Genomic DNA, 13,022 nt, shown 5'->3' on the forward strand with positions numbered 1-13,022 from the left:
TATGGGAAAACTCCCATCAGCCCTGTTTCCTGGTGGACTGCCACGTAACAACACAAGCGCTCAGCTGGCAGGCCGCCTTATTAGAGTTGAAGCTAGCCAGTTAGCAATATTACTTGAGCAGAAAAATATCAAGCATTAAATCCTAACTACGATATAAACCAGCCGTGACATGGGGGGGTCGCAGAGTGTCGAGATACCGGGAGGAGGATCCGAAGGCTACCATGTTCTTCGGGTATGTGGTTTTTTTTACGTCTGCAAAATAATGTTAGCATCCGTAAGAATGGTCCCACAGCAGGATCTAATTGTGTCCTCACCGTCAGATAGAGGCCGGGGATCACATTCCGGCCTACATGCAGCTAATGCTAATAGACATTGTTAACGCTATTTTCCCCAGCATTTGCTACAGTTGTATTGTGCAATTGTCCAAGTTAAATATTTGCATATATGATTTTACATGCAGCTTTGAAAGGTATGAGTGTTATTGGTTGCATGTATTGTTTGGTAAACAAGGTTAGCTGTCAAAACAACCAGGCAGCTAGATAGTGAATGGTGTTTAAATGAGCTAGCCAGCTCAATGCTAGCTAGCTGTCATAATGTCAACTTTTGTAGGTGCTGCCGCATTGCTGACAGACTCGTCAACATCACAGAGTCATGTCTTTGATTTACACATTTGTCAGACCACCTGAATGTCTCATTACTCCCTAAATGTATAGACCTCCATCTTCAATATGTTGTGACAAGGATCCATTTGATCTTGAGACAGACAGGTAACCAACCTTTTGGTATTACAGGTGTAGCTTGTAATACCTATTTCATTCTAAGGCTACTGCTAAAAGTTCAAAGATGATGTGCAACGCCCTAACATTCGCCAAGAAGACAGAACCTTAGCTGGATCTCATGTCACAGGCAGTGGTGTAGATAACCTGTAACTTCCATGGTCCTTGTTCAAACCTTGTTCCAGGTTGTCCCCTTCAATCACAAAATACAGTTGTTACAAGTCATGTCTCTTCTCCTCAGGTTCAGGAGAATTCTCCAGGACACCGTGCAGGACTGGAGCCTTTCTTTGACTTTATTGTCTCCATCAACAACGAAAGACTGGTAAGCAAAGACATGATGTTGAATCGGTATGTTCAACACACACTTACTACATGCACATACACAAACCCCCACTGAGGATGCTGTCTTGTACTGTATAGCTCTGATTGTCCATTCTACTTATTCTAATTCTATAATTTACCCTGTCTGTGTTTCAGAACAAGGACAATGACACTCTGAAGGACCTGTTGAAGGCCAGTGTGGAGAAGCCAGTTAGAATGCTGGTTTACTCCTCTAAGACCCTGGAGCTCAGGGAGTCCACCGTCACCCCAAGCAACCTCTGGGGTGGCCAGGGCCTGCTCGGGGTCTCCATACGCTTCTGCAGCTTCGAGGGAGCCAATGAGAACATCTGGCATGTGCTGGTGAGTAGCCAATGGGTGTGCCCAATTTAGCTCGCCCCAGTGTACCGGGCAGGTGTAACTCTTAATATAAGTTGGGATTCCCGAGTGGCACAGCGGTCTAAGGCACTGCATCTCAGTGCTAGAGGCGTCACTACAGACCCTGGTTCGATTCCAGGTTGTATCACAACCGTCCGTGATTGGGAGTCCCATATGGTGGAGCACAATTGGCCCAGTGTTGTTAGGGTTTGGCCGGGGTAGGCTGTCATTGTAAATACGAATTTGTTCTTAACTGACTTGCTTTGTTATATAAAATACAATTAACCAAGGGTTTTTCTCTTTCTCAGGAGGTGGAGCCTAACTCTCCGGCAGCCCTGGCTGGCTTGCGGCCCCACACTGATTACATCATAGGAGCCGACACCGTTATGAACGAGGTGTGCACACACTGACACTACTATTCCATGCATTCTACACTAGGAGTTAAGACTTCCAATCAGCATTTGGGTACAAGTCATTGAAGTTGATCTCTATCTCCCTCCCTTCCACCTCTCTCTCCTCAGTCGGAGGACCTGTTTTCTCTGATTGAGACCCATGAGGGGAAGGGGTTGAAGCTATATGTCTATAACACAGACACAGACAACTGCAGAGAGGTGGTCATCACCCCCAACGGTTCCTGGGGAGGGGAGGGCAGGTAACCAACATACAATACACACGCTACACAATTCAGTCTGACAAGTGACATCACGCTAATGCTATCTCCTGTTCTCCTGTTACAGTCTGGGATGTGGCATCGGATACGGTTACCTGCACAGAATTCCCACCCGGCCATTTGAAGAAGGGAAGAAGATTAGTTTTCCGGGTCACATTCCCAGTGGTGAGCCCATCAGCGCGCTCAAGGACGGATTCACTGAGGTTAGTATCGACCCAGAACTCGACCAAAACAGAGCCCAGAATCAGAACAGCTATAACTGCCTGAACGGTCAGTGGACACTGTCACTTTATGCTCTTTTGTAATCCTTCTACTATGACATACACTGAGTGTACAAAATATTAAGAACTCTTTCTATGACATAGACTGACCAGGTGAATCCAGATGGGAGCTATGATCCCTTATTGATGTCACTTGTTAAATCCACTTAAATCAGTGTAGATGAAGGGAGGATGGGTTAAAGAAGGATTTTGTATGTGTGCCATTCAGAGGGTGAATGGGCAAGACAAAATATGTAAGTGCCTTTGAAAGGGGTATGGTAGAGGGTGCCAGACACACCAGTTTGTGTCAAGAACTGCAATGCTGCTGGACCAGGGCTAGGTTATGAGCTATGAAAGTCTCATTATGTATGTACAGTACCAGTCAAATGTTTGGACACACCTACTCATTCAAGGGTTTTCCTTTATTTTTACTATTTTCTACATTCTAGAATAATAGTGAAGACATCAAAACTATGAAATAACACATATGGAATCATGTAGTAACCAGAAAAGTGTTAGAAGAATCTCAAAATATATTTAGATTTGTTTAAATAGCCACCCTTTGCCTTGACAGCTTTGCACACGCTTGGCATTCTCTCAATCAGCTTCATGAGGTAGTCACCTGGAATGCATTTCAATTAACAGGTGTGCCTTGTTAGGTTAATTTGTAATTTCTTTCCTTAATGCGTTTGAGCCAATCAGTTGTGTTGTGACATGGTCGGGGTGGTATACAGAAGATAGCCCTATGTGGTAAAAGACCAAGTCCATATTATGGCAAGAACAGCTCAAATAAGCAAAGAGAAACGACAGTCCATCATTACTTTAAGACATGAAGGTCAGGCCATCTGGAAAATTAAGAACTTTGAACATTTCTTCAAGTGCAGTTGCAAAAACCATCAAACGCTATGATTAAACTGGCTCTCATGATGATCGCCACAGGAAAAGATGACCCAGAGTTACCTCTGCTGCAGAGGATACGTTCATAAGAGTTACCAACCTCAGAAATTGCAGCCCAAATAAATGCTTCAGAGTTCAAGTAACAGACACATCTCAACATCAACTGTTCAGAGGAGACTGAATCAGGCCTTCGTGGTTGAATTGATACAAAGAAAGCACTACTCAAGAACACCAATAAGAAGAGACTTGCTTGGGCCAAGAAACATGAACAATGTAGATTTGACCTGTGGAACTCCAAATTTGAGATTTTTGGTTCAGACCGCCGTGTCTTTGTGAGATGCAGAGTAGGTGAACGGATGATCTCTGTGTAGGTCCCACTGTGAAGCATGGTGTGTGGGTGCTTTGCTGGTGACACTGTCAGTGATTTATTTAGAATTCAAGGCACACTTAACCGGCATGGCTACCACAGCATTCTGCAGCGAAACATCATCCCATCTGGTTTGCGCTTAGTGGGACTATCATTTGTTTTTTAACAGGACAATGAACCAAAACACACCTCCAGGCTGTGTAAGGGCTATTTGACCAAGGAGAGTGATGGAGTGCTGCATCAGATGACCTGGCCTCCACAATCACCTGACCTCAACCTAATTGAGATGGTTTGGGATGAGTTGATCGCAGAGTGAAGGAAAAGCAGCAAACAAGTACACATATGTGGGAACTCCTTCAAAATTGTTGGAAAAGCATAACAGATGAAGCTGGTTGAGTGCCAAGAGCGTGCAAAGCTGTCATCAAGGCAAAAAAAAAAGTTTTATTTAACTAGGTAAGTCAGTTAAGAACAAATTCTTGTTTACAATGACGGCAAACCTGGACAATGCTGGGCCAATTGTGCGCAGCCCTATGGAACTCCCAATCATGGCCGGATGTGATGCATCCTGGTTTCGAAACAGGGGCTGTAGTGAAGCCTCGCACTGAGATGCAGTGCCTTAGACCGCTGCACCACTGGGCGCCCAAAGGGTGGCTACTTTGAAAAACTCCGAAAATATATTTTGATTTCTTTAACACGTTTATGATTACATGATTCCATATGTGTTATTTAATATAGTTTTGATGTCTTCACTATTACAATGTAGAAAATAGTAAAAATAAATAAATAAATAAATAAATGAATAGGTGGTACTGGTGCTGTATGTATGACTGTTCCTCCCAGTGCAGACAGGTGAGACCGAGAGGAAAGGTTTTCATTAGAATTATGAATTACTTGTTTTAAATGCACTTGACCTTCCCTGTTCATCAGCCACCCCTCACATATTTCTCTATTCCTCTCTCCATCTATCTTTCTCTCTGCTTTTGCCTTATTTCTCCCTCCCACTCAGGTTCAGCTTTCTGCTGTAACCCCACCCCCTGCTGTGCCCTCTGTCCCCACGGGGTTAGAAGATTCGCTGTCCAGCCTGTCAATCAACTCAGCTCCACCCACCATTCCAAGTGAGCTTCAGACAGGTACTTAATCTCTCTTGCTTTCTCTCTCAACATAATATGGTATCAAAGTGTTAGGAAATGTCTGGAATGGAATGTGGCACCAGGGTTTGACCAATCATTTTTAATATGGGTCCAGATGGCCTCCCCACCCCCTTCAAACTCCCACTGGAAATGCTCCAGGGTCACATCGGGATTTTGAAATACAACTTAGGGTCGCACTTAAAAAAATTATACAAATTAATATGATTTTTCTTGGTCAATATCAATTTGCGGGCCACAAAACAGGCAGTTATTTGAAAATATATACAGTGCATTTGGAAAGTATTCAGAGCCCTTGACTTTGTAAGCATTTTGTTACATTACAGCCTTATTCTAAAATTGCTTAGTTTCCCCCACCTTCAATCTACACGCAATACCCCATAATGACAAAGAAAAGGTTTAGAGTAAAACAACAAAAAAATGCAAATTTATTACAAATAATAAACATATCACATGCACATAAGTATTCCGAACCTTTGGTTAGTACTTTGTTGAAGCACCTTTGGCAGCGATTAGTCTGGAGTCTTCTTGGGTATTTTTTATTTATTTCACCTTTATTTAACCAGGTAGGCTAGTTGAGAACAAGTTCTCATTTGCAACTGCGACCTGGCCAAGGTAAAGCGTAGCAATACGACACATACAACAACAGAGTTACACATGGAATAAACAAAGCATACAGTCAATAATACAGTAGAACAAAAGAAAACAAAAAGTCTATATACAGTGAGTGTAAATGAGGTAAGTTAAGGAAATAAATAGGCCATGGTGGCGAAGTAATTACAATATAGCAATTAAACACTGGAATGGTCGGCAGAAGGTGAATGTGCAGGTTGAGATACTGGGGTGCAAAGGAGCTAAATAAATACCAGTATGGGGATGAGGTAGGTAGGTAGATGGGCTGTTTACAGATGGGCTATGTGCAGTGAGCTGCTCTGACAGCTGGTGCTTAAAGCTAGTGAGGGAGATGTGAGTCTCCAGCTTCAGAGATTTTTGCTATTCGTTTCAGTCATGGGCAGCAGAGAACTGGAAGGAAAGACGACCAAAGGAGGTATGACGCTACAAAATTGGTACACCTGTATTTGGGGAGTTCTCCTATTCTTTTCTGTAGATTCTCTCAAGCGCTGTCAGGTTGGATGGGGAGCAACGTTGCACAGCTTTTTCAGGTCTCCAGAGATTTTCGATCAGGTTCAAGTCCGGGCTCTGGCTGGGCCACTCAAGGACATTCGGAGACTTGTCCCAAAGCCATGCCTGCAGTAGCGTGCCGTGGTTCTGGGGCCTGGGCCTTCAGTGAAGTGCTACACAGTCCCACCCGAATTAATCCACCTCTTATTACCATCATTATGATGCCATGGCTCTAAACACTATACATTTAGACAGAAACGCAGTATAACCAGGCGTTGCGTCACCTTGAAATTTACATTTTTAATCAGAGAATTGCAGGGGAAGAGTACAATACCTTTTCATTGTGCAGCTTCGTTGCCCTGCGCGCTTGTTCGTTGAGCTGTAGATCCACTCGGGTGTCCCCAAAAGTTTTCAAAAGCACCATTGTAAGTGCCCAGCTGTACTTTGGTGTCTCGTTGCTGCCTTGGTTAGACAACTCAGGTTTGCAAAGCCAGTGTGGCTCCAAACACCAAATCGATCACTTGCAAATAATAGGCATTCCCAGCAGTACAGTTTGCAGTGCTTCTTGGAGCCTGTCTTTGTAGCGTCGGCTTTGTAGCGTCGGCTTTGTAGCGTCGGCGTCTACCTCTCCTGACAATGTCTAACTTTTCTTGAAAAGTTTGTCTTGAGAATGGCGTTATAATTATATCCTCGACCAAATCGATATCTTCTCCTTCCGCCATTGTGGGTTGAAAAAACAGCTTAGTAGTAATTCGTTGGTCAATTTCAGTTTCCTAGTTCTGAGACCTGCCCATATAGGACCTGCCTCTCAATATTGGTAATCCAATCAAAAGACGTGCAGGCACTACGCCTGCTAGCTGGCTCCTGTGTAACACTGCATCATCTTGGCTGTGTGCTTTGGGTTGTTGTCCTGTTGGAAGGTGAACCTTCGCCCCAGTCCTGAGCAACCTGGAGCAGGTTTTCATCAAGGGTCTCTCTGTACTTTGCTCCGTATATCTTTCCCTCGATCCTGACTACTCCCAATCCCTGCTGTTGAAAAACATCCTCACTGCATGAAGCTGCCACCACCATGCTTTACAGTAGGGGAGGTGCCAGGTTTCCTCCAGACATGACGCTTGGCATTCAGGCCAAAGAGTTCAATCTTGGTTTCATCTACCCAGAGAATCTTGTTTGTAATTGTCTGAGTGTCTTTTTACTGAGGAGTGGCTTCCATCTGGCCATTCTACCATAAAGGCCTGGTTGGAGGATTGCTGCAGAGATGGTTGTCCTTCTGGAAGGTTCTCCCATCTCCACAGAGGAACTCTGGAGCTCTATCAGAGTGACCATCGGGTTCTTGGTGACCTGCCTGACCAAGGCCTTTCTCCCCCGATTGCTCAGTTTGGCTGGGCGGCCAGCTTTAGGAAGAGTCTTGGTGGTTCCAAGCTTCTTCCATTTAAGAATGATGGAGGCCACTCTTGGGGACCTTCAATGCTGCAGAAATATTTTGGTACCCTTCCCCCAGATCTTTGCCTCGACACAATCCTGTCTCAGAGCTCTACAGACAATTCCTTCGACCTCATGGCTTGGTTTTTGCTGACATGCACGGTCAACTGTGGGACCTTTATAGAGACAGGTGTGTGCCTTTCTTAATCATGTCCAATCAATTGAATTTACCACAGGTGGACTCCAAACAAGTTGTAGAAGCATCTCAAGGATGATCAATGGAAACAGGATGCACCTGAACTCAATTTTGAGTCTCATAGCAAAGGGTCTGAATACTTATGTAAATAAGGCATTTCTGTTTTTTATTATTAACACATTTGCAATAATATCTCAACCTGTTTTTGCTTTGTCATTATGGGCTATAATGTGTAGATAAGGGAAAATAATAAGGCTTTAATGTAACAAAGTGAAAAGTCAAGGGGCCTGAATACTTTCTGAATGCACTGTAGGTCCTTTAAATAAAATCACATTTATTTATATAGCCTTTCGTACATCAGCTGATATCTCAAAGTGCTGTACAGAAACCCAGCCTATAACCCCAAACAGCAAGCAATGCAGGTGTAGAAGCACGGTGGCTAGGAAAAACTCCCTAGTAAGGCCAAAACCTAGAGAGGAACCAGGCAATGAGGGGTGGCCAGTCCTCTTCTGGCTGCGCCGGGTGGAGATTATAACAGAACATGGCCAAGATGTTCAAATGTTCATAAATGACCAGCATGGTCATATAATAATAATCACAGTAGTTGTCAAGGGTGCAGCAAGTCAGCACCTCAGGAGTAAATGTCAGTTGGCTTTTCATAGCCGATCACTACCACTCCTGCTGTCTCTAGAGGGTGGAAAACAGCAGGTCTGGGACAGGTAGCACGTCTGGTGAACAGGATTCAGGTCAGGGTTCCATAGCCGCAGGCAGAACAGTTGAAACTGAAGCAGCAGCATGGCCAGGTGGAGTCAGCAAGGAGTCATCATGCCAGGTAGTCCTGAGGCTTGGTCCTAGGGCTCAGGTCCCCCGAGAGAGAGAATTAGAGAGAGCATACTTAAATTCACACAGGACACCGGATAAGACCGGAGAAGTACTCCAGATATAACAAATTGACGCTAGCCCCCCGACAAACTACTGCAGCATAAATACTGGCGGCTGAGACAGGAGGGGTCAGGAGACACTGTGGCCTCATCCGATGATACCCCCGGACAGGGCCAAACAGGAAGGATATAACCCCACCCACTTTGCCAAAGCACAGCCCCCACACCACTAGAGGGATATCTTCAACCACCAACTTAACCATCCTGAGACAAGGCCGAGTATAGCAAACAAAGATCTCCGCCACGGCACAACCCAAGGGGGCGCCAACTCAGACAGGAAGATCACGTCAGTGACTCAGCCCACTCAAGTGACGCACCTCTCATAGGGACGGTATGAAAGAGCACCAGTAAGCCAGTGACTCAGCCCCTGTAATGGAGTTAGAGGCAGAGAATCCCAGTGGAGAGAGGGGAACCGGCCAGGCAGAGACAGCAAGGGCGGTTTGTTGCTCCAGAGCCTTTATAATTTATTAAGTTTTATTTAGTTTTAAATATTAGTGGGGCCTGGAGTATTTAAAAAAATAAATATTTTCTACCCAAAATAATTTCTTATTTATGACTTTTTCTACTCAAACTTCCTGCTGGCGCCTGCAGGACGTAGTTTGCCCACCCTTGGTCTAAAAGTTCCTCTCTCTCCTATACAACTGTGTGCTAACTGCTCAAACTCTCACTCTTTCTTTCTTTTCCAGGTCTCCCCACCGTTCCCCTGCTGCCCACCTCCCTTAGCCCCCTAAACCCAGCCTCTACGACCTTCAACCCTGCCACCACGCTACCAGGTCAGTACACGCCTCTTCAGAATTATATTTCAAGATCGAATTGAAACGATCTAATCTTACACACAATACCTTTTCTACACTGATTAAGTATGTTTATTTGTGTGCTATTGTAGGTCTGTTGCCTCTCCCGGGCGGCCTGCCCCCATTCCCAAACCTCCCCAACCTCAACCTCACCGCACTACCAGACCTCAGCGCTGTATCGCTAGCAGGTATTAGCGGGCTACTGCCACCAGGAACAGCAGGTTTATACAGCATACAGCTAATGCTAACAGTGGGTTTCCACCCCCAGGCATTAACGTATTATGTACCAGTGTGATTATTCATGTGTTCAACTACAGATCTCTCTCTTCTCTCTCACCTGCCCCTTCCTCTCCCCTCCATTTCAGGATTCCCTCCACTCGCACCCTTCCCTCCTCTGAACCTGCCCGGTCTAGCCCCCCTCCCCCCCCTGCCTGCCATGCTGTCCCAGCTCCCCCTCCTACCCCAGGGGGTAACATCCCTTCCCCCTGTCGACATCTCCTCCTTCACCCCCCTCACCCTTTCCACAGTCACCCCCGCCCCAGAGCAGCAGACCCTCCCTGGTGCCACAGTTCCCGCTTCTGCCGCCACAGAGCCAGTCGTCGCCTCGGCGACCATGGAATCAAAGGCTGCCACGAAGACGTCGTCGTAACACAGGAAAAGTCTTATACCCAGAATCGAACCTGCCGGTTTCTCTCTCTCGTTTTCTCACTCACTCTCTCTCTCATATTTATTTAGCCAGGAGGGACAGAATAATTAGCCACGGTGAGGCTGGTGCAGTCAGTTGGAAACATGGAGCAGAGGAATAAAGAAGTGGCTGAGTGGCAACAAGCAGGGAAGTCCTGCCTGTCTGACCCACACTGCCTTAGTTTCATTCAAAATTCCAATTCTCTTTAGTACCCTTTAGTGAACACAGACATCTATTAGCTAGATATTCCTTTATATATATATTTTTTTGTTTAATTGCTTTGATTGTTCCTGTTAAAGAATGAAATCTGCATTATTTTGCACCACGTTTTGAAAAAATATTAGGCATGTTTGTCCCTGTGTTCTTCTCTCCATGTACCTTTCGTTTCTAACAGAACTCTATAGCCTACCCTTAAACGTTGTGTGAGGGTGGTAGTCACTAGATGGCCGTGCAAGAGGGGCCCGAAGTAGGCAGGGATATCGTCAGAACTATGAACTATTTGTGGCTGGGCTAGGTTTTGTGGTAAATATCGTATTGGGGGTTAGACGGCGCTGCCTCTGGCATGGTGGGTTGAAGAGGTAGGAAATGAAGGCGAAGTGAGGCTTTTCAACTACACGAGGGCGCTGTGTTACAACTTTATGAAAACACCCTGTAAACAAACTCGAGCAATAAAGCTAATGGAATTTTAAAATACTTTTTTATTTGTGCGTGTTTTTCTATTATTTCAAAATATGCACTTTCGTTGCTTTCAAAAAACTATAGGTTGTCTATAGATTAGCCTACTTGTTTAAAGCTTTTACCTTGCATATTTCATCATCCTGCTTAAAATGACCAGACAGAGCAAGCGTATTACAATAATTATAGACTAAAGCCCTCACCAAGAAAGCATGACGCTATCTGTATTATTGTGAGCCAACCAAGCGCACCTGTGCGTTCCATTGGGTGTTAACGCACCCCAGGTGGAGTTACGTCGGCTGGGGTTAGTGAAAAAACGCAACACATGGCTTACTATAGAGTAGTACAATAACAAATCAATAGACATTTGTTATTGAGAGAACTGGGATATGAGTGGTCGCGAGCACAGTAGAAACCGAACCTGGTCGTTGGATTCGGACCTTGACTCGCGTGAGTCCCAGACAGGTATGAAAACAATGATTTTAGCTCACTCAGTCGTGGTGGGACTCGCACGGGTACCTAGGCTACAGCTTTGGAAGTTATGCTTTTCTTTGAATAAGAACGCTTTGATTAAAGTTAACGTCACTAAACCATGTCAAACTGGTAAAGTAGCCTACATACGATATAGCTTGTCATTTTTTAATAGGGACACCTGTGATGGGGACAATTTGTTTGCTGTGCTGAAATAACTGCTACAGAACCACTGAATAAAGGTAATAAAGTGATAGACAAATAGTTTACTACTGTAGTATTTCTGCCTTCCTATACCAAGTGGGCAGTTCGTCAGGGGGTCTTGAGGAGGACAAGGAGGTCGCCTCGCAAGCTGTACTGTTCTTCATCAATGGTTCGAGGAGAGGTGCAGTGCACCTGTGCTCGAGTATAGCCGAGATACTGCGCGAGAATCAACGGTGAGAACCATAGGCCTGTTGTATCAAACAAATTCCCACTGTCACATGTCTGATTCACAGCAGTTTTCAGCTGCCTCCTCCGTGAAAAAGTTAACCATTTACTGTTTTGGTTGAGTTTGTCTGACCTTTGCTTAACTCTGTGTGTGTGTGTGCGCGCCTCCTCTCATATCTTAGTCTGCACAGGACCATAGAGGTCCAAAGGGCCCGAATAGAGGAGCTGATGTGCTCTCTGTCCACTGCTCCGGCTGCTCCCGTGGGTCCCTCAGATTCCAACAGATCCCAGACCAACTCCACCTCTCCCTTCTCCTGCCTCCCCTCCGTCTCTCTCGCCACCTCCTCCCCCTACCTCCCCTCTCCCCCAGCCAGTGTCTCCCCCAGTGTGTCCTCCTTATACAGTTCTGGGAGGGGCAGCCTGTGCTCTAACACCACACCCCCCTGCCTCCCTCCTCTGGTCCCCCTTCACAACCTCACCCCTCAGAGGAGACAGGTATGTATGATCTCTCTCACAAGTCAACACTCACGTAAAGGTATTCACACAAACAACCCCACCCTCTCCCTCTGTGTGTCAGACAGCAGTTCTGCCCTGTGTGAAAGAGTATGAGAAGGAGGATCCGGGAGAAAAGGAGAGGAGAGGAAAGGAAGGCAGGAGAGGAGATGAGAGGGTGAAGAAGAGGGGGGAGAAAGGAGACAAGAAGACAACAGTCTTACTCTACCCTCTGTAGAGAAAGCTCTGGGATCACAACCCTTACCCATCATGCCTCACTCCTCCCATAGTGACAGCATTCCCAGAGAAAGAGGTGTAAATTGTTTTACATAATGAAGCAGTAATTTGAATTGGAAGGTCTGTTTTAGTCATAGCAATTATGACCAAGGAGAATGTGAAGCTTCAGTCTGTCTTTGCTGTGTGCTCACCATGTCAGGACATTGTGTGTGTTTGTGTTTCAGTCAGGAGGAGGGAGAAGGGCAACCTGTCGTCTGAGCAGGGTGGACAGACGTCGGACCGAAAACACACGCTGAAGGCTGGACCTCATTATCATACTTCACAATGGACACATGAGGATGTCACAGCCTTTATGATGAGCTGTTTTTGTGGTAGTTTGTTTTTGGTCATTGATATTGTTGTTGTTTGTGAGCAGAAAAGAGAGAATGTCCTAAGGAGAAGTGCCTCATGTGGACCTCTGAGGGGAGAGATGGAGGAGAGGTGGTGTCTGTCCCCAGACTGTCCTGACTCCTCGTCCACAGTCCAAGCAGCAGGAGGGCTGGACCCCAGGGCATTAACTACCAGGTACACTTCTATTCTTGCTTTAGTTTCTCTTCTGTGTATTACCGTATTATACTGTATTAATGACTCATTTCACAATAATTGTGATTTAAAGAACTTAACTGTGTGTCCGTTCGTGCATGTGCATATCAGGAAGAAGCACCACCTGTGTGTGAATGACCGTGTAGTGCTGGAGGGGAGAGG

At 45.5% G+C, this 13,022-nt stretch overlaps 1 protein-coding gene and 1 long non-coding RNA gene across 3 annotated transcripts; both read left to right on the forward strand.

The window, feature by feature from the left end:
• The first annotated feature begins 25 nt into the window (after positions 1-25).
• gorasp2 (golgi reassembly stacking protein 2) lies at positions 26-10,667 on the forward strand. 2 transcript variants are annotated; one of them, XM_064932256.1, is made up of 10 exons: positions 26-232; positions 1,018-1,098; positions 1,254-1,457; positions 1,781-1,867; positions 1,994-2,124; positions 2,210-2,345; positions 4,673-4,796; positions 9,182-9,268; positions 9,382-9,510; positions 9,655-10,667. In XM_064932256.1, exons 1-10 carry the CDS (start codon positions 170-172, stop codon positions 9,936-9,938), a joined length of 1,326 nt encoding a protein of 441 aa, XP_064788328.1. In that variant the 5' UTR covers positions 26-169; the 3' UTR covers positions 9,939-10,667. The 2 variants fall into 2 exon arrangements, with proteins under 2 accessions (XP_064788328.1, XP_064788337.1); XM_064932265.1 differs by having other exon boundaries at positions 28-232; positions 9,382-9,477.
• A 908-nt stretch (positions 10,668-11,575) lies between these two features.
• LOC135510944 (uncharacterized) lies at positions 11,576-13,019 on the forward strand. The gene is made up of 4 exons (XR_010451190.1): positions 11,576-12,044; positions 12,127-12,354; positions 12,503-12,842; positions 12,972-13,019. It is a non-coding gene; the product is annotated as an uncharacterized LOC135510944 (long non-coding RNA).
• The last annotated feature ends 3 nt before the right edge of the window (positions 13,020-13,022 follow it).

Source organism: Oncorhynchus masou, chromosome 3 (assembly GCF_036934945.1).
Source record: "Oncorhynchus masou masou isolate Uvic2021 chromosome 3, UVic_Omas_1.1, whole genome shotgun sequence".
NCBI lineage: Eukaryota > Metazoa > Chordata > Actinopteri > Salmoniformes > Salmonidae > Oncorhynchus > Oncorhynchus masou.